General features: G+C 39.8%; 2 protein-coding genes across 2 annotated transcripts; one reads left to right on the top strand and one right to left on the bottom strand.

The window, feature by feature from the left end:
* Positions 1 to 383: 383 nt before the first annotated feature.
* On the bottom strand, positions 384 to 7,944 carry LOC129402449 (olfactory receptor 2G3-like). The gene is made up of 2 exons (XM_055129067.1): positions 7,030 to 7,944; positions 384 to 521 (listed from the first exon to the last, which is right to left on the bottom strand). The coding sequence occupies exons 1-2, from the start codon at positions 7,942 to 7,944 to the stop codon at positions 384 to 386; spliced, it is 1,053 nt and encodes a 350-aa protein (XP_054985042.1).
* Positions 7,945 to 21,307: 13,363 nt separating this feature from the next.
* LOC129402448 (olfactory receptor 2G3-like) lies at positions 21,308 to 22,240 on the top strand. The gene has a single exon (XM_055129062.1). It carries the CDS (start codon positions 21,308 to 21,310, stop codon positions 22,238 to 22,240), a length of 933 nt encoding a protein of 310 aa, XP_054985037.1.
* Positions 22,241 to 22,559: the final 319 nt, after the last annotated feature.

The raw sequence follows: 22,559 nt of genomic DNA, 5'->3' as shown, positions 1-22,559 counted from the left end.
CTTTCAACTACTCCCCCCCCCCTGCAGACTTAGTTCTAGGGATCAATACTCTCATTCTGGTGTCTTGGGTTCATTATTGCTACCCTGTTGTGTGTCTTTAAGTCTCATGTAGCACTGTAGCACTGTAGGGCTGTCTTCCAGTTGTCCATCGATTTGCTCGAGCAGGCACCAGTAATGTCTCCATTGTGAGACTTGTCACTGGTTTTGGCATATTGAATACACCATGGGTAGCTTGCCAGGCTCTGCCATGCGGGAGGGATACTCTCAGTAGCTTGCCAGGCTCTCCAAGAGGGACAGAGGAATCAAACCCGGGTCGGCCACATGCAAGGCAAGCACCCTACCCCTGTGCTAAGCCCCTTCTGACTCATTCAGCACAGTATCCTCTAATTTCCATCTGTGTCACAGCACATTGCATAATTCATCTTTTTGTGAATAGTGGCACGGCATTTCATTGTGTCTATACCACAGCTTCTTGATTCATTCATCTGAAGTTGGGCATTTTGGCTGTTTCCATCCCTTTGCTATTGTACTAGGCTGTGATGAGCATAGGGACGCAAAGGTCCTTTCAAAAGAATGTTTCTGTGTTTCGGGGGCATATGCCAAGGAGTGGTATTGTTAGGGAGTTTGGAGCTCTCTTCTGAGAGCTCTCCACGATGCTTTCCATAGATGTCGATCCAGAGGCATTCCCACTCACACAGAATAAAGGTTCCCTCCTCACCACAACCTTGTCTACACTGGCTGTTTCCAGATCTTTTCTGCATATTCCATTCTCACTGGCTTGAAATGATATCTTCGTGTTATTTTCATTTTCATTTCCCAAATCATAAGTGATGATAAGCTCCACTGGCACAGGTAGTGAATCAACAACTTTACAGTTGTTCTTTTAAAATGTAATTATTTTAGTGTATGTTACACTAAATTTCAAAGGCACATTAACCTTAAAGGAAACTTACTAATAACCTTTTATACATCATATCAACACACAGATTCACAACTCAGTTTCCTATTATAGTCCACACTGATTTAACGAATTTGGATAAAGATTGCATTGAACTTATATATTGTTTTAGATGAAATGACCATTAAGTTTTTTTGGGGGGTGGCGGGAGGGATGACTGAAGAGATAGTTGAGTAGGTTAGGCGCTTGCCTTGCACATGGGTAACCCAGATTTTATCCCTGGCACCCCATATTGTTTATGGAGTGATCCCTGAGTGCAGAACCAAGAATAAACCCTGAGCACTGTTGGCCTCAAAACTAAAAGAATTTTTTTTGACTTTTGTGCTCAGGGATCCCAGGAGTCACTCTTGGTGTTACTTTGCTAATTAATCAGACGGTTCAGTGCTAGGACCCAGAAATGCAGTACTACCTCGGTCTTACAGTGCCAGGGACCAGTAGGCCTACCCGAGTGGTACTAAGATGGGTAGTGGGATGCTGGCGGCTCTTGGTGGACCATGCACTGCCAGGGATCAAACTGGGGTCCTGCACCTGCTAAATACCCTAATCTCTGTGCTCTTCCCTTGGTCCATGATACCATTTAAACAGTGTTAAGTATTCTCACCCATGAACACAGAGTATAGTTCTACTTCTTGTTTTCTTCTATTTCTTTAAGAATTGAAAGAAAAGTTTCATTGACCTGATGTTGGTTTTTGATACTGTATGGTTTAGGGGTACAATTTTACATCTCTTCAGAATATATCTTGCCATGATTTGATTTATTTCTTAAACAAAGTCTTTTAGCTTTCACAGTATTTGTCCTGTATCCCCTATGCAGATTCAGTCCCAGGCATTTTATTTATTTTTGGATGTGCTTGAGTAGCCATATGGTGCTGGACACTGAACATGGACTCCAACATACAAAGCAGACACTCAAACTGATTTTATGCATTTTGCATGCAATTGTAAATGGTATGCACTGTAGCACTGTCGTCCCATTGGTCATCGATTTGCTCCAGCGGGCACCAGTAACATCTTCATTGTGAGACTTGTTGTGACTGTTTTTGGCATATCGAATACGCCATGTGTAGCTTGCCAGGCTCTGCCATGCAGGTGGGATACTCTCAGTAGCTTGTAGGGCTCTCCGAGAGAGACAGAGGAATCGAACCCGGGTCGGCCACATGCAAGATAAATGCCCTACCCACTGTGCTTTCACTCCAGTTCATAAATGGTATAATTTTCTTAATTTCCACTCCCTCTAATTCATAGATTGTATACTAAAATGCAACAGATTAATATAATATTTATTTTGTAGACTGCCATTTTATTGAACTTACTACCTTAGTGTTTTTTTTTGTGGAATATATAGGGTTTTTCCCAGTTTATTATCATGTCATCTGCAAATAGTGGCCATTTAACTTATTTCACATATCTATCTTTAAACATCTTTCTTAAGTCTAGGACTTCTCAAATAATACTGAACAATAGTAGTAAAATGACATCCTTGTCTTATTCCAGGTCTTAAAGAAAAAGTTTTCACACAGACCCAACAAAATGGAAAACATGAGATCTAAACGGCCACCACTGAGACTTTGTAATGCGCCTGGCAAGTTGACAGGTGGGGCTGGAGTGAGGGTTGGGTTGGGGAGGGAATATGGGAGCACTGGAGGAGGGAAGATGACACTGGTGACGGGACTGGTGTTGAAATACTATATACCTAAAACTTAGCTGTCAATAACTTTGCAAATCACAGTTCTTTAATAAAACATCAAAAAATTTTAAAATGTGTTTAGTTTTTTACATTTGACTATGTGGGCTTGTTTTATATGCCCCTTATTATATTGGGAGTATGTTTCTGTACTATCTCTCTGGCCCCAACTCATCAATTTTTAGAAAATTTCTCACAGAATATATTCACCAATAACACTTAGGGAAATAATAAATAATAAAATGAGAGCCACAGGGTGGGAGATGTGTGTTGAAAGTCGATAAAGGGCCAAACATGATGGCCTCTCAATATCTATCTTGCAAATCAAAAGTAGAGAGAGAGAATAAGAAGGAAATTGTCTGCCATAGAGGCAGGGGTGGGGCTGGGTGGGGGTGGCGGGAGGGATACCGGGACATTGGTGGTGGAAAGTGTACACTTGGTGGAGGGGTGGGTGTTTGATCATTTTATGACTGAAACTCAGGCACGAAAGCTTTGTAACTGTATCTCCTGGTGATTCAATATAAATAAATAAATAAATAAATAAATAAATAAATAAATAAAATGAGAGCCAACTGCTCCTCCTAGTTGTCACCAACAGAGAGAAAGTGGCAGATCCACGGTGGTGGAATGAGGGTGTCCCTGGGAGTTCTCAAGAATAGACTAATCAAACCACAGTGCGATTCAAAGAAGCGATTCTGTCACTAGCCGCAAGGAAGCCAAGAAGCATGAAGTCTAGATGGTTCTGTGGACACAGAAACGGAGGCTGATGAGACTTTAATGGCCCCCCCCAGAAGCAGCCTCGGGAAGGCTGGACCACCTCTGGAGAAGCGAAATGTTAGCAGGAACAAGGGGGCTGTGACAAGAACCTGAAGGTAAACTCCTCAAAGTTCAAAGCTCTTGCCTTGCCCTGACAAGGTCCTAGCAATGAATTCTACTTCATTTTTTTGGTGGTGTGGTGGGGAATGGGGCACACTCGGGGCTTACTCCTGGCTCTGTGCTCAGGGCAAGCAGCCTACCTTCTCTACTATCTCTCTGGACCCCTGGCAATGGTAGGGGTCCTGGCTATTACCAGGGCAAGTGCCCTAGCCTCGTGCCATCTCGCTGGACCCACAACAGAGGTAGGTAGGATCTCTATCTACACGGAAAGATTCTTACCTAACAACGGAGCCTGACCTTCTCAGAAGCTCCACCTGGGGGAAGAGTGAAAGAAATTGTGTAAAATCAACTTCGCAAAGGTGAGCTACCTATTTCCCCATTCTGGGGCGTCCCTTGCATCTTAACTTGGAGTATAATTCCTTTCTTTAACTTTATGGGGTGAAGTTTTCCTCTCTAGAAAAGTCTGTGTCTGTCTTCTCTCTTGACCACATAACGCTCTATCCTTCATTCCGCATAATCGATACTTTTTCTCCATTATTCATCTACTGAAAAAATTTGTTTTTTTAGTGAAGGAAAATGGCAGGTCTGTAAAGAACCTTGGTAGAAGTGAGGACTCATCTTCCTTTCCCTGCAAAGAGCACTTTCTCCCTCCAGTCTACGTTCCACGGCGTCCCAAGAAATGGAATCCAACACCACACACACAGAAATATTCTTTAAAACTGAGTCACTGACATTGGTGCAGGGAAATAGGCAGTCTGGTTGGTGGATGTGGTATTCGAACAATGTATGCATGAAATTGTCATTAACAAAATTGTAAATTACAGTATCTCAATAAAAATGGGAGAAGAAAAAGAAAAACAAAATCGAAAAACCAAAACCGAATCACTGCCTTACAGTTCATAAAACTTTTAAACTCTTTAAAGTATTTTAAGCCCAAACTCCAAATGGCCCCGGCCGCCGGAAGTCCCGCCCTCGACCCACCCTTGGCGCCATCTCTCCACCTTCAACAGAGAAGAGGCCAGGCAGTCGGGTGAGCAACGCGGCCAGAGAAACGCTCCGGACTGGAATCCGGGCCTACAACACCAGGGATCCAGACGGAGGAGGTACAGCTGGTACACCTTCTCCAGACGGAGCCCTGGCGACACTGAGCAGCAACTAACACGGCTCCGGGTTGCGGGACTGGAACACATCCGACCTTTTCTAAAAACTGAAAACATGCAATCTTTTAATGGAAAACCAATTATCAAATGCTTCCTTAGTAGGGCTGTCTTTCTTGGGGGGAAACTCCACCAACAATAGTGACTTTTGTTTTGCAATATGGAACGTAATCAAGGTAAAGAGAAAGTGAAGTGAAATTCATCAGTTATACAGTTGGGGGTGGCGGGCGGGGCGGGGGTATACTGGGGATTTTGGTGGTGGAATATGGGCACTGGTGAAGAGATGGTGTTTGAATATTGTATAACTGAGACATAAACCTGAAAACTTTGTAACTTTCCACATGGTTATATAATAAAAATTAAAAAAAAATAAAGTATTTTAGAACAGATGTGGAAAACCAGAACCTGATAATTATGGCGTTTATTTATTTAAAAATTTTATATGTATTTTTTTAAATTGAACCTCAGTGAGATAGACATATACAGTTTCAAAGTTGTTCATGATTGGGCTTCAGTCATATAATTTCAACACCTGTCCCTTCACCAACATGTCCCCAGTTTCCCTCTTGACCTCCCACCCCCATGGCAGGCACTTTCTCCCTCTCTCTCTCTCTCTCTCTCTCTCTCTCTCTCTCTCTCTCTTTCTCTCTCCACTTCCTCTCTCATTGGGCATTGTTGTTTGCAAAATAGATATTGAAAGGTTGTCATGTATATTTACCTACTTTCAACACACAGCTCTTTGGTTCTACTGTTCACTCAGGAGAACAGTTAGGATATAGAAGGGACCAGTATGACAATAATAATTGAAAATGATCACTCTGGACAAGAACTGAGTGCTAATTATGGTTTTTAAATGCATAAATGTTAATAATGTAAAGAATAAATGTAAAATATTGAAAACATTCCTCTTAGCTTGGGCATAAAAATAAATTTTTTATTAGTATTTTAAATTTATTTAGTTGAAATGATAAAATTTTAAATGATTTGGGTAATTATATAGCTTCTTGGGCATTTGAAAAATATAATTTGAATATAACCTTAGTTTAATTGTTAATGTCAATAGTTTTATCTTGTGAACATAAAAGTCAAAATTTAGTTACCTTCTTTTTATGTATGTAACATTTTCCTTCTCAAATGTGGCTGCTTTTAAAAATCACTACATTCCAATTATTCCCTGTATAACTGGAGTTATTTATGTGTAATTAAATGATTAGTTGAGATTAATCTCCATTAAAGGTATTTAGTTTTTTATTAATTATAATTACACCTAAAAACAAGAACATGTTAAAGCAGGCTCCAGAATTAACTACAAGAAGGATTGTGAAAATATTTTGTAAAAAGCTATTATGAAGGTTATATTTTAAAGTTATCAAAAATGTTTAGTATGTTATTAGAACCGCCCGCTAGAGCAAATCGAAGGTCAACAGGATGACAAGTGATACAAGTGATGTTATTAGAACTGATAAAAGTTCAATATGAAACTACAGAACTACAAATTGCATAGTCATATAAAATTGAAATTTATAAAAGACATATTAATTTTAAATGTGTTTGCTTTTGTCAAAATTCATGTTCAGGTTTAATGAACACACTTGTGTTTATCTCTATGTCTTAGATAACAGGTATAGGGAGAGAGTACAGATCAAAAGAAATTAAGGCTTTTTCCAAGCTCATGAGAGCTGATAAAAGAAATTTTCACTTGGTTGATCAATATTCCTTGAGGACTCTCTTAGCCATGGGGGAAAAAAAACCCAGAAAAATCTCCGAGTGCAATTTATCCTAGAATTTTCTACTGCGTGAATGAGAATCAATAACCGTCAAAAAAAGGCAAAGGGTCTGTAATCATGCGTTTTCCAGTGGCTTTTATAGAGGTATGAAAACTATGGGTGAGACCTAGGACCTGTAGCACCTTTGACCTTGAGGCCTGAGGGTGACAGGAAGCATCCTCAGGTAAACCCAAACTTCTGCATAAGCATCTCAGCTCTGATTTCTTGAGGTAGATTTACTACTGTGATGAGAAAATGGATTTGTTACAATTGTCAGTCATGTCATTGGAATAATAACCGCAGAGTTATTGAAATAATAATGCATATATACATGAACATACTTATACATATTTACTGACTTAGAGGATATTTACAAGGTAGCCTCCATTCTTTTTCCCAGAATAAGAACAAATAAAAATAAGATGGGTAACTTCCAACTATATTGAAAATAAATGTCACCCCTATTTTATTTAGAGATTCAGTTGTAACTCTGAGGAAAACAGGGACCACAGTGACGCCTAAAATCACCTCATATCTGAATGACACTGCAAATTTATTTCACATTTTCTGTTACCTGGGGTGTTTGACCAGCAGCCTTTTTAAAGCCAATTTCACCTCTTTGTTCCTCAAGGTGTAGATCAGAGGATTAAGTGAGGGTGTCACTACAGTGTAAAAGAGGGTGAGGAATTTAGTGTGATTCTGTGCGTAAGTACTCTTGGGCTGAATGTAGACACAAATTATAGTCCCGAAGAACAAGACGACAACAATTAGATGGGACCCACAGGTACCAAACGCTTTCTTCCTGCCCTCAGCAGATTGTATCTTGAGCACACTTCTAACGATGCAGCCATAGGAGACCAGGATAAGCCCCAGAGGTATGACCACGTAGAGCACAATAGCTGTGGAGAGCTCATGTTCCAGGAAGGCTGTGTTGCCACAGGCAATTTTAATCAGTGCAGGTTCCTCACACATAAAATCATCCATCCTGTTGTGGCCACAAAGAGGCAGCTGGAAAACTAGGATGGTCTGAAACGTGGATTCCACAAAACCACTGATCCAGGCCACTGCTGCGAGTCGCTGGAGAAGCCTGGGGTGCATGATGACTCCATAGTGGAGGGGCCGGCAGATGGCATTGAAGCGGTCATAGGCCATCACGGTCAGGAGGACACACTCTGTGGAGCCCAGCCCCAGGGAGATGTAGAGCTGCACCACACAGCCCGTGTAGGTGATGGTCTTCTTGGGGCCCCTGAGGTTCCAGAGCATCTGTGGGACAATACTGGTAGTGAAACAGAGGTCCAGGAAGGAGAGATTGGAGAGGAAGAAATACATGGGCGTGTGGAGTTTGGGGTTCAAATACGACACCAATATGATAGCTGTGTTCCCCAGTAGGGTCATGATGTATATGACAGAGATGACCAGGAGGAGAACCAGCTCCAGCTGGGGCTGGTCAGAAAAGCCTAGTAAGATAAATTCTGCTGGCTGGCTAAAATTTTCCCCTTTCATGGCTTCTTAATAATGAGTCACCTTTCTCCGTAATTCCTACTTTATTCCTGTGGAAATAAAATCAGACACCATAACCAATGGAAAAAGTACTGATTATAGGATTATAGTAAGAGATAAGGACAATGATACTGGAATAATATATATGCCACATATATCTGCATATGATGGACAAGTATGAAATAATGCAAAGTTAAAATGTAACAGGTATACCTGATGTGAAAATAAATACACGTGTTGTCATGAAAACACCAAATACATCGAAGGGGAAATATGTAGACCTAGAAAAAATTTCAATTAATATCCTGAACAGATGAGATAAATACAAAACTGTATTAAGATATAATACATAGACCATAAATGAGCATGTATAAAAAGCAAATAAATGGAAAATATGGTTTCCATATAATGGAAACTCTAATAGGTAAATTGTAAGATTCATAGCAAAGATTCAGAGACATATAAAATTGGAGACAGAAAATTAGATATATTAGAGTTTTTTAAAACAATAACATACAATTTCATATGTTATATTCATTACTTTTTTTGAACAAGTGCATACTAGAGAAAAAAATTGTTTCCAAGCTTTTTCATAGTTAAGTAAAACTTCTTTGACATTCGTTTTGTTTTTTAATTTTTGGGTCACACCCGGCCATTGACAGGGGTTACTCCTGGCTCATGCCCTCAGGAATCCTGGCAGTGCACAGGGGACCATATGGGATGCTGGGAATCAAACCCGGGTTGGTTGCGTGCAAGGCAAACATCCTACCTAATGTGTTATCACTCCAGCCCCTTCTTTAACATTATTATTTGATTCATTGCCCTAACATTTTTGTAAATATTGAACTCTAGAAAATGTAATTTGTAGCTCATATAAGCAAACTATTTCCCTTAGAAGCATCTATATCCACATGATTTTACTTTGGAGTACATTAATTCAGTCCTATAATGTAATCCATTGGCTTTTTATAAATTAGACCTTGTCATTTAGACTATGTAATAGCTTAGACTTTTAACTTGCAGATTAAGAGATGGAGGCATGAATATTGGTACTTCTGAATATTCAGGGTTCACAGTTTGGTCACTATGACTTCAGTAGTAGATTGGCGACCTATGGGATTAAATGTCTATATAACAATCTTAAAAACAGACATTTACGTTTAAGACCTGTTATTTTCTTTTATATATTCTACTAGAAAACATTTTCCCCTATGAACCCTGGACAAATGTTTGTGAGGCACTTTTCAAAGTCTGACTTCACAGTGTAAGTAGCTTGTTTTCTCTTGCACCCATATAATGTATTATAAAATTTACTAAAGTTTAACTATTAGGTATTTTTAGTAGATGGTAATCTTATTCTCATATTATCTTTAAAAGGAAGAAAGCAATAGTAATAGTTAAACTTGTCTAAATTTCTATGACAAACTTTATGTTAAAGAGTTCTGAATGCTGTGATATCCCAGAATTGACATGGGCCTTAGCTTGTTAACTTGGCTCTATTACACAATAAAGAGAGGGTAAAAAGTGCAGTAAAAGATTTAATGCTGCCTGGAAAAAAGATAATGAGTGATCCACTTTTTCTTGATAAGATGACATTGTCACAATTATTTTGCTTGTGCATTTATATTCCAAGAATAACCCATGATTTATATAACACTGAACAGTTCTCTACCCCTTGCACATACCTGTTAATCAAGATGAGGACAAAGGATTTACGCCTGCAAAGAGAAGGAATTAGGAATTCAGTCAGTGATGAAAAACTGCTTCTTAATGTCTTCTACTTTTAAATACATTCCCTGTATTTCCTCCAACTTTCCAAATATGAGGAAGGCACATATTCTAGAAAGAATGACAAACCAGTTGGTGAGTGCTGTTGTTGGTTCATTCACAACTGTAGACCGTGGAGGAACCACATGTGGGTGACTCTTAACCTCACTCTCTGGTGAAATCCTGATGCCACCTCTCTTCAGCCAGGTGGTGTGTGGCTTGTTGGCACAGCAGTGCTTGTCTCTGGAGTTCTCCTTCTCCAATGCCTTCCTGTCATTATATTAGAGAAGGATGCAGGTCCCTGGAGAGTGGAAAGGCCACAGAGGTGTGTAGCATAAAAAATATGCTCACTACAATAATGCTAAACTTATTAAAAATAGGCAATGGTTTTCTATAGTTGTCTCTAAAATATATGGCCTATGTCCAAATTATGTGGTCCCTGAATATGAGGGGAGCTGGCAAAAAAAAGAAAGAAACAATCTACTGAGGCTGTTTATATTTTTTAAAATAAAAAATTTTACATGCCTAGAATTATACATACGTATAATTTGGGACAAAAATGTTTGTAGTGGAGTTTCCTTTCCCTAATGTTTCTGGTGAAGGACAAAGAATAAACGATGTATAATAGACTCTCATAATTGTCCTGTTCTTTCAATTACAGAGCCAGAAGCAGAGACAACTACTTGCTAGTTGTGTAGTTAGAGGTGTATCTGTTTACAAATCCTTCAGAGTACCTTGCCACACTGTTATTTATTTCAGGGGAATGATTGTGTGAAAGCTGCTCCCCCATCATCTGGATCAAAGTTAGGAGACACTGGGAAAAGACTAGAATGAAACCAGAAACCAGTGTTTCTGCTTCCTCATCTGCAGTGGAGTATTTCCAGGTAGACAACATTTTCTTTGGCTTCTGTTCCTGTCACAGGCCTCCAATTGCTTTTTTTTTTATAAATTTATTTATTGAATCTCTGATGATCCAGAGGGGGCGGGTGAGAGCCCTCCCTACCCCAAGGGACTCAGCCCGGGAGGCCAACCTCCACTACTCCACCCCTGCCACACTCCAGGCCGCTTTCCACACACTCGGGCCAGGCCTCATGCACGAGCAAAGTCCCACAGAACCCAGGTAATGTGGAACTTTGTGATTTTTGACTCTGGGCTCAATGGGATCCGGGAGCAGAGATCTTCTGCCTGCTTCCCTCAATCTCCGGGGACCCGGGGTCACACCCATAAGCCACCTCCTGCCCGCCACAGATAATCTCCTCATCGGCCACTTTCCAGATCTCACGGCTGCTTCTCCCAGAAGGGAGCATAAAATGAGGCCCCCATAACCATGCCACCAGACTCTGCACCAGGGGTGCCCCAGAGGGGGGTGGGTGAGAGCCCTCCCCACCCCAAGGGACCCAGCCCTGGCAACTGACCTCCACTACCCCACCACCGCCACACTCCAGGCTGCTTTCAACACTCTCAGGTCTGATAAAAGCCTCCCATCGTTGGGAAAAATGAGTAAGGAGATGCTGCTAAAATCTCAGGGCTGGGACTAATGGAGATGTTACTGGCGCCCCCTCGAGTAAATCAATGAGCAATGGGATGACAGTGATTTATTGAATCACCATGAGAACAGTTACAAAGCTTTCAGGGCTAAATCTCATTCATACAATGATCAAACACCCATCCCTTCACCAGTTCACATTTTCCATGACCAAAACTCCCAGTGTACCCCCCCATCCTACCCCTACCCCTACTTGTGTGGCAGATAATTTCCACATTACTATATCTCTACTTCATTACATTCAATATTTCAACACCAGTCCCATCATTATTATTTGGTATTTCCCCCCAACATTTAGACCTGCCCAAAAAGGCAACATTAGACAATTTGTTTTCTATGACTGATTATGAATAGCATAGGATGTCATATGACCGCTATCACAGTCATGTGATTTTGGAATTCTGAAATTTTAATAATTAAGTCTGGAGAGATTTCTGCCAAAAGCTTCTGGGTTCTGAGATTCATTTGTGTGTCTCTGGGATCATGACTGTTAAGGAGCTTAATAAGTAGCCGAAGAGGTCATTTGTGGGGATACCCACACAAGTAGGGGTAGGGGTAGGATGGGGGGGTACACTGGGAGTTTTGGTCATGGAAAATGTGAACTGGTGAAGGGATGGGTGTTTGATCATTGTATGAATGAGATTTAGCCCTGAAAGCTTTGTAACTGTTCTCATGGTGATTCAATAAATCACTGTCATCTGGGGATCTCGTAGGGGTGGGGGAAGAGAAGGTGCAGTTCCACCCCTATCCCGTGAGGCCCCACATGTCTCGTCACTGCTGGCCCGTACCTGGAATATCCAAGGGGAACAGGAAGATGGTGGCCACTGAGCTGTCAGGGGAATAGGTGGACGGACAACACTTTTTCTAACCAGGGTGGCCCGGCGCCCTTAGTGGCCTAAGGCAAAGTCGGGACATATTTCTGCCAAAAGCCGCTGGGTACCGAGATTCATTTGTGTGCCTCTGGGATCATGACCCTTAAGGAGCTTAATAAGTAGCCAGAGGGGCCTTCGTGGGCGGAATCCCCCCTCCAGTTTTGATGTTTCCACCAGGTAATCCCAGTCCTTTGCTACATTCTTGGCTCTAGCCCAGCAATGATTGTTCATTCTGGTTTTTCTAATCCAACTTAAATTCAACCGAGACTAATTTTGTCATTATTTTTGTAGCCAATCAATGAATTAGAACCTACTTATTTAAATAACTGAGAATCCAAAATAATTCGTATCCTTTATTACTCTTTTGTTAAAATTAAGCGACCATATTTGGCAAAGTTATGCATACTTGAGTGTCAGTGTTCCAGCACCAGTCTCACCACCAGTGTCAATTTCCTTCCTCTGTTGCCCCCAGATTTCTTCCCACCCACCTTACCCCTGCCATCTGCCATCTTGATAGGCACATTTTAAGCTTAGGTGTTGTAGTTTGGATCCCATGCTTTCCGTGTTGTTGAGTCTGTAGTTTGGATGTATACTTAGCCACTCCTCTCTATCACTGATCCACCCAGGACCCTTGAGTCCTGTCCCTTGTACTTCCCATCCACTTTTTCTTACTCTTGATTTTGTATTACCTCTATTAACTGTTACTTAAAAATTGTAATTGATTCTAGTGTCCTGTTGATACAAACTACTTTATTTTTTAAAAAGTGAACAAATATTATGTGTTTAATTGGTCTGAGTGTCTACGTTATTAGAGTACAAAATCCTAGCTAACCAAATTCAACATTGTGTTAAAAGAATCACACACTATGATCAAGCGAGAATCATCATAGGGATGCAAGGATGGTTCAATATACATAAATCAATGTAGTTTATTATATAAACAAAAGGAAGTATGAAATAATATGAATGCTATTAGTTGACGCCAAAAGATTTTCACAAGAAAACTAAGCATCCATATGTGATAAAACTTCCACAAAAATATAGGGATACAAAAAATACACCTCAAGATGGTAAAGACTATATAGCTTTTGAATTCTTTGCTACAACAATTAGCTAAGAAAAAGAAATAAAAGTGTTATAAGGTGAAGAAAGTTATTCTCTCACTATTTGTAAATGACTTGATAATATATACAAAATACCACAATGACCCTAATTTAAAAAGCTTAATAACAATAAACAAATACAAAAAAGTAGAAGATTACAAAATAAAATTAGTAAAGAAAAATTAGTTGCATTTCCCTATACATATAAAGAAGTGGAAGAGAGAAATAAGAAAAGAGATTCCATTAAAAATAGTCCAAAATGTCAAACAAACTATGAATCCGTTTAATAGAGGCCAAAAAAAGTATTGAAAATTGCAAGCCACAATCTAAAGATATGTTAGTGGAAACCAGGAAGTGAAAAAATATTTCAAGTGCATGGATGGGAGACTTGTTAAAGTCAAAATGACCACCCTATACAAAATAGATTAATTGTAATTCTCATCAAAATTCTAATGACATTCTTCAAGGACTTAGACAATAAGAGATCAGATCATGCCAGTGAGAATAACATGTATTAAGAAGAATGCAAACATCCTGTGTTGGTAAGGATGTGGTAAAATCTCATACACTGCTGGTGGGAATGTTGTCTATTTCAGCCCTTTTGGAAAAGAGTATGGAGATCCTTCAAAAAAGTCTAAAAAGAACTCCCAATGATTCGGACTATACTTCTTGGTATCAACCCCTAAGACAAAACATTCATTCAAGAAGATATATGATATGCATAACTGTGTTTGTTGCAGTCACTATTTCAATAGCCAGGTTATGGAAGCAACCCAGGTGTCCAATAGTGAATGCGTGGGTAATGAAGCTGTGGTATATAATACTAAACAGCCACAAGAAAGGATGAAATCATGCATTTTGCTTCAACTTGGATGGAACTGGAGAATCTCCTGTTGAGGGAAGTTAGTCAGAAGAATAAGAACAAATACATGTTATTACTAATTTATGGTCTATAAAATGCCATATCAAGGAAATAGAAGGTAGAAAGGATGGACAAACCCTTGGCCCTAGATTATAAAACAAAAACACCAGGGAAGGAGAGATAAGTGGGAGGTGGTGCACGATGAGGCAGTCTGGAAGAAATATAGGGCCAAAAGAAGGAGTGTTGAACTTTTCTGGAGTGTAGAATACTGCATGTATATATCTGAGGCACTACAACCAACACTACAGTTAAACTTAAGAATGTGGCTGTGAAGGAGATAGGGTGGGGGTTGGAAGGGAAACTGCAGTCATTGGTGGAGAAATGTGGACACTGGTGGTGGGACTGGTATTGGACCACTGTATGCCTGAAACCCTCTTGTCAGCAACTTTAAAAGTCATAGTGCCTAAATAAAAGCAACATAAGCATAAAACACACTGGAAAAGAGAAAGAAAAAAAGACAAAGAAAACATGACAATAAACTTGATGATCCATAATACTGAGCTTCTCCAAATAAATTTGATGCATACATTACTAAACCATAGTTGAGGCACTGAAAGGGTAAACATTTATAGAAATTTAAAAATATTCATGCTCATTAAAACCTTCTTTTTTGTTATACCAGTAATCAAACCCAGGACTTCACACATGAAAATAAAGTGCTCTACTGATGACCCACATCTTCAGTTCTATGCTTACTAATGAACATACCTAATTACAAAAAAAAATTTCATTTGATTATATAGGTAATTAATTTTTTTCATTTTTTTGAAAGTGATATTGAGCTCTACCCAGTTCTTTGGATTTACTCCTGGCTATTGCTCAGGTATAACTCCTTGCAGTGCTCAGGGGACCATATGCAGTGCTGGAGATCTACTAGGGCAGATCCTGTGCAAGGCAAGTACCTTAATCCCTGTACTAGCTCTCTGGCCCTGATTCCTTATTTTCCAGGCAATTTCTAATAGCAAAGGCATTGCTTCTCTACAACTCTCTTTTTTTCCCTTCATCCCCCACAAAGAATATACTAATATATATACACTGGACAGTGTAATGAGGTGAGGGAATTTATCTCTGATATCATCTGTCAGAGACAGAGCAAAGTTCACTTGAGAACTGCATTCTTTTAAGCTTCACCCCTGGGAAAAACTTGCTCTGGACACTCTCGAGCTCCTCCACGTTAATGAGCAACTTGGAGATATAGGTCCCCAAGTATTTTTCTCTAATGTAATTTTGTCCTGGGATTATTGGCTAAGAAATATTTACTTTCACCCAGTGTGTAAGCATTGGCCAGATATATTCACTTCAGGGAGACATTCTAACCTGTGAAAGTTATTCCAGCAGCCTTCTCTTCTGCATGGTTGTGAAAATAAAAGACAGAAGGGGGTGACCTAGAGGAGTAAGTAAGCTTTCATTTCTCTCTCTCTGTCTCTCTCTCTCTCTCTCACTTTGGTTTTGTCTCCATTTAATCACCAACTCAACTACTTGAACAATTTACTTAGCCTCACCTATAGAACTTGTCCTGAGTATATTCTGAAGTCTGACCTTGATGCGTCTTTACCAAATATAATCATTGCTCATATCATAAAAATAATCAGAGAAGTATTTTGGGGAAAAGCAGTTGAATGTCCATCAAAGAAAAACCATCTTTTATCTAATCCATGTCCCCCCTTTTCAAATAGCTCAATATAGCTTTAGTTCATATTTCAGAGTTTGGAAATATAAATTTTACAGTCAAGTTATGGGGTTGAACATATAGGCATATATATGCATATATATATAAAATACATACACAAACACTAATTTTTTTAGAGCATGATATACTCTAATTATTTTGACAAGCACAAACACTAATTTTTGATTCTTCAATTTTTCAGATCTTCACTTCCTTTTAATCTACATACACACAAGCATCAACCCATATATCTTAATCTTGAACTGTGAAAGGGCAAATGCCTCCATTTTTCATCTCCAATTTCTTGGTGGGAGAAGGTATAGCTAGTCTTCAAGTTAGTCAGGTTAGAAAGCTAGTCAGATACAAGTAAGTGGAGAAGTGGAAAAAGTCTTCTTGTAAGCGTTCCTTATAACTGCTTAAAAGATTTTAGAATACTGTATCACTGTATCACTGTAATCCCATTGCTCATTGACTTGCTCGAGCAGGCACCAGTAACTTCTCTATTCCTCCCAGCCCTGAGATTTTAGCAGCCTCTCCTTACTTCTCTCTCCAAACGATATGAGGCTCGTTCAGGGTCAGGGGAATTGTAAAAAATTTCTGGCGGGGGGCAACCAGGGGAGAGCCCCGGCAGCTCTCCCCATCAGCCGCCCCTCGGTTTCGGGGGGATTGGTCCTGGGGCACTCGCCCTGCAGAGGAGGAAACGAGGGTCGAGCTGTTTGATTGATCAATTGTCATTTATTCCATTCTCTCCACGAGCCTGTTCCAGTCTCTCTGCGCCCCCCATTTCTCCTCTCTCTTCTCTCTCCCCCAGCACTCTTCCTTCCTAGCTCCTCACTCCTCCATCCCACTCTCTGGATTCTCCTCCTCTTCACTAGTCTCTCCCCCTACTTGTCTCTCTCCACCTTGCCCTCTAGGCTACACACAGTCTGGTAGCAGAATCAATTTAAGAAAGCGCTTCCTGAGGGCCCGCCAGCTTTGAAGGAAACACCACCTAGGGGCATTCCAAAGCCCTTCCTGCTGGCCCCCGCAGGCAAAATACTCTTTCTCCTTTCCTCAGTTCCAAAAACTCATTAACATCTTAATACTAGTTATTTTTGTATGGACACAGTAAGAAATACATTGAGGCTTGCAGGGCAGCTCTCCTGGCAACATTTTACCATAGACTCAGACTACAGCACTCAGGCCAGATTAATCATTCCTAACCTTAGCAGGGTCGGAATATAGTTATTACTTTTTGGATCATGACAGCATTTGTCCATGATCAAGCTCTTAACTTATAGTTAAGCATTAGGTACTTTGGCCAGGCCCATCTCGATGCCAGGGTAGCACACAACTCACCGCTTGCCCTGGGTCCGTCCCATCCCTTGTCAGGACCCTGCTTTAGGGGGTGCTAGGAAGTAAGGGCAGCTGAGGCTTAGGTCGAGAGAACAGATGCCCAGGAGGAAAATATCATGTAGAGTCAAATGACTCCCAGCTTACAAAAGCATAACATTTGCTACAGTCTTCCTGTGCAGATACAAAAGGACATGGCTTTGAATAAACTATGCAAAGGACTCAAGGAGAAGAGAAAAACAATATTTACAGTCAACAGAACACAAAGAAAGAAGTTACAAATAAATACAGAGGAATGGGAGCACTGTGATGGGAGTAACCCAATAAACCTAAACTACCTGAGACTATGTTATTCTACAGGGAATGGGACCTATCATTACTGTTTTTGGCTTATCAAACATCCCACAGGTAGCTTGCCAGGCTCTGCCTGTGCGGGCAGGATACTCCCGGTAGCTTGCCGGGCTCTCTGAGAGGTATGTGTGTGTGTGTGTGTGTGTGTATAATATATACATATATATGTACATATAAAATGTATGATATATAATATATACATATGTGTATATATGATATAATATATGTATATAATATAATATATGTACATAATATATACATAATATACATGTATACATAATATATTCATGTATATATATTACACGCTATATACATGTATATATAATGTATAATATATACACATATAATATACATATATATGTATATGTGATATATACATATATACGTATATATTTATATGTATACACATGCATATATATGTATATATATATTACTCTCTATGATTTGTTGCCTAATGTCTGAACTCCATCAAATATGGTGGTTTGGTAATTATGGAAAATGGGTAGGAAGTGTCTTATAATGTGTCTGGAGGGTGGCCGATGAGGAGATTATCTGGTGCTGGCAGGGTGTGGCAGGGTCTGGTTTATGGGTGTGATCCTTGGGTCACCAGATATTGGGGGATAGCAGGCAGAGCATGTCTGCTTCTGGGTCCGGTTGAGTCCAGAGTCCAAGGTCAAAGTTCGCATTATATGGGTTCCATGGGACTTCATTCATGCGTGAGTCTCGTCCAGAGTGTCCGGAGCGTGGTGGTGGTTGGGTAGAGGAGGCCGGCTGCCGGGGCTGGGTCCCTTGGGTAGGGGAGGGTTCTCACCCACACCCCTCTGGGGCGCCCCAAATGAAAACAGCCTGGCACGGAATCCGATAGAATACTGTAATTGAAAAATATAAGAATAATTAGATTTTATTTTATTAGTGATTCTGATACAAATAGCCAAGTTCTAAGCACTTTTCTCAATGTTATGTTCTTTATGAAAATATGAAAATTTGTTTCTATGATCTTTCCTAAATCTAAAATTGTATTAAATATAATGATCTTGAAATTTGATGGCACATTAGAGAATTAGTGATTGCTAAATTTATCTAGTTTGAGAACTGTATATTCACAATTTGAAAAATATTACTTCTAAACAAATTCAATTTCCCCCCACTTTATTTGAACACTGTGATTTGCAAAGTTGTTCATGATAACTTTTTGCAGGTTTCAATATTCCAACCTCAATCCCTCCACCACTATCTCCATTTGTCCCAAGCACCCCTCAAACTTGCCCCTGTAGCAAGTCAACACTAATTTATTTTATATTCCTTTAGACAAATTCAACTTTAAGCTGGATTCTAATTTTCAAAAGTGTGAAAATTATGTTATTTCCTAGAAATAATGGGACTAACATGCTATCATTTGATCTGATATTTTTCGGTTTTATTGTATTCTCTCCTTCTCTCTCTCTCTCTTTCTCTCTTGCTCTCTCTTTTGTTTTAGGGTCATCCTGGTGGTGCTCAGGGCTTACTCAAAGCTCTGAGTTCAGGTCTTGCTCCTGGAGGGGTTTGGGGGACCAGATGTGATGCTGAGATGGATTTGGGTCAGCTGTGTGCAAGACAAGCGCCCTACACACTGTACTCTCTCTCCAGCCTCATCAACTTATTTTTTTTTTAATAATTGAAATATAAATTTTAATGATAAAAGCTAAGGCACATAGATTTGGAAAAATTAGTATTTGCTGTTAAGTAGCATTACAATATATAGTATGTGGGAATTTCTATAGTAAGATTTTTGGCATTCTGAGTAGAATTTATTACTAGTTATACAAATGTGTTTATTTTAGAATTTTAAAAAAATTTATAAAAAGGTTTATTAAACCACCGTAATTTATAAAGTAAATGCATTTGGACACACAGCTTTCTAGCATTCCTCAACATATTAATTAAATAAAATTTAGGACAGTAAATAAAAATATAGAATTATATTTACCTAATTTACCTTTATGAATTATAAACACAACTGAATGAAATGACAATTCTAGCTTTCACGATTCCTAAAAGTAAATGATCGAATAAGATATGCCCATAAGAGTGAGAGTACAGCTTGCAGGGTGTTTGCCTTGTGGGCAGCCCACCAGGGCTTGATCCCCGGCATATCATATGGTCCTCTGAGCTCTGCTAGATTCCTTAGTGAAGAACCAGGAGCAACCTCTGAGCAACACTGGGTGTGATGCAAAAAGAAGAAAAAAGAAAAAAATAGGGGCCCAGATTAGGACATTAAAGTGGTAAGGGAATAGATATGAAAGAACATGTTATACTTAACACATTTTATTACCCAGAACAATGCAGACAGGTGGCAGAATTCCAGTGCTTCATCTATGCATGTGCATGGGTGAGTTTTCACATTTTTTCTCCCTAGTTTCTGCACTGGAGATTAAATCCCGGACCCCACAAGCTTTCAAGCACATACTTTATTGCTAAGGCACATATGTGGATCTTTGAACTTATTGTTTTTAATTTGACTATTTGGGGGGATTTGGTCCACACCTGGTGATGCTCAGGGCTTGCTCCTGGCTCTATGTTCAGAGATCACTCTTGGGGGACCATCTGGGGTGTGGTGCCAGGAAACAACTGGGTCAGATGCATGCAGATAAGTACCTAAATCCCTGTACATCTGTCTGGCATAAACATTATTATTATTTAATTTTTTATTTTATAAAGTAGTTTACATTTTATTTCATTTAATGTTCAAACATTAAATCCACCACCATTACATCTTCCTACCCAAAATATTGTGAACCATTTTATAAAAAAAAAGAAATTGAATAATAATAATAATGATTTTTGTGCCAGTAAGATGTATTTTGAATGTTTCCATCCTGAACCCCAACCTCTGTCCCAAAAAAGAACCGAAATAATATATATTGAATTGTTTTTTATGAAAACCCACTGAAAATGCTCTAAAAAGTTTTCTTAGAGGGAAGAGAGTGAAGATTATTTTATTTCACCCGGGGGCCATTAAGCCCTTCTATAAGAGGTCACTGCATGTTATTAGAGTTTGAGCCTTGTGTACGTGTCTCTCTCTCTCTCTCTCTCTATATATATATGTATATATATCTACAGATATATGTAAAAAATATCCCTCTAAGATTTATTGCCTCCTAATTTGAACCCCATCAAATGTGGTGCGGTACTCTTGGAGTGAGGGTGGGTGTGGTATGAAGTACCACACAGGAATAGATTTACTCGTGGGTGATGCTTGGCCCAACTGTGTGGAGAGCAGCCATGAGTTGGAAAGCAGTTGAGTTCTGGAGGTTTTCGGCTGCCAGAACTGGGTCCCTTGGGGAAGGTTCGGGGTCTCACCTGACCCCTTCCAGGGTGCTCCGAGAGAAACAGCCTGTAACGAGGTCTAGAGGCATGGTTATGGCGAGTGTCACGTTATGCTTCCTTCTGGGAGAGAAGGACAGGGCTCTGGGTGGTGGCTCACGATGAAATTATCTGGTGCCAGTCAGAGGTGGCTTATGGGCGTCACTACTGAGTGGCCATAGATAGGGGATACCCAAACATTATTTTAAATCCTTTAGTTTTTGCCTGTCTTTTTAATCAAAATATTTGTGCATTACTGTACGTCTGTATCTTCGTTTACTTCCTCTTCTACTAGCAAAATTGCATAACACAAACCGAAGCTTTAATGATAAATATCAAGAAATAGGAAATGGATCTAACGTGTATTGAGACGAAAATGATGATAAAAGGAATAACTGTTTCTTTTTTTTTTTTGGATAAAGTTTCCTGTGTCCATATTTTCTTTTTTATCCAAACAGAACAATGGAACAAAATAATGAAACAGATGACAGATACTTTGTCTTGCTCGGATTCTCAGACCAGCCCCGAGTGGAGTTCATCCTTTTTGTGGTGGTTTTGGTCTCTTACCTTCTGACGATTGTTGGGAACTCAATCATCATCCTTGTTTCCCGTTTGGATGCAAAACTCCAGACACCCATGTATTTCTTCCTCACCAACCTCTCCTTACTAGACCTGGGCTTCACAACGAGCGCTGTCCCTCAGTTACTGTGGAATTTGAAGGGACCAGCCAAGACCATCACCTCGACTGGCTGTGCCATCCAACTCTACGTGTTCTTGTCCCTTGGTACCACGGAAAGCATCATCCTCACTATCATGGCATTTGATCGCTATGTAGCTGTGTGCAAACCTCTCAATTACACCACCATCATGCACCCCTCCTTCTGCAAGGCCCTAGCTGGAGTAGCTTGGGTGAGTGGAATAGGAAATAGTCTCATCCAAGGCACCATCACCCTTCGGCTTCCTCGATGTGGGCGTCACCGCCTGGATCACTTCTTATGTGAAGTGCCTGCCATGGTCAAGTTGTCATGTGTTGACACACATGCAAATGAGGTTCAGCTTTTTGTGGCCACACTAGTTCTCATCCTTATTCCTATGTCACTGATACTGCTCTCCTATGGCCTCATTGTGCAAGCAGTGACAAAACTGAAGTCAGCCCAAGCTTGGCGCAAGGCTCTTGGGACCTGTGGCTCTCATCTGATAGTGGTGTCCTTCTTCTTTGGGACCAGCTCGGTCATATACATCAAACCACAGAAGTACTATGGCTATGTCGACGGAAAGTTCCTTACACTCTTCTATGGAGTTTTAACTCCTACCCTCAACCCCCTCATATATACTCTGAGGAATAAGGATGTGAAGGGGGCTCTGAGGAGATTGTTGAGAATAGATGAAAAGTGACTTTCTAAGCTGGAAAATGACTTAAGACATATCATCAGACAATTGCTTTTGCATATAGAATATACTGTTTATTATTTTTCTGTATGTAGATACAGTACAAATGACAAGGTTTTGAAATAAACAATTATATTTACCTTGGAAGATTCTGAACTTCGTTTGTATGAATGTATGTAGTGTTCATGTACAAAAGAAAGAAATTGAGAGATTAAAATATTGAGTTTTTAAATTCATTCTCAAGGAAAAATTCATTTATAAGCATATGCAATAAGCATAATTTATTCCTTAAAATCTGGGTGGAAAAAAATGATGGGCTAGGAAC

The sequence above is a fragment of the Sorex araneus genome, chromosome 2, assembly GCF_027595985.1.
Source record: "Sorex araneus isolate mSorAra2 chromosome 2, mSorAra2.pri, whole genome shotgun sequence".
NCBI lineage: Eukaryota > Metazoa > Chordata > Mammalia > Eulipotyphla > Soricidae > Sorex > Sorex araneus.
The sequence above is the reverse complement of the archived record's forward strand: the minus strand, read 5'-3'. Positions and strand labels throughout refer to the sequence as shown.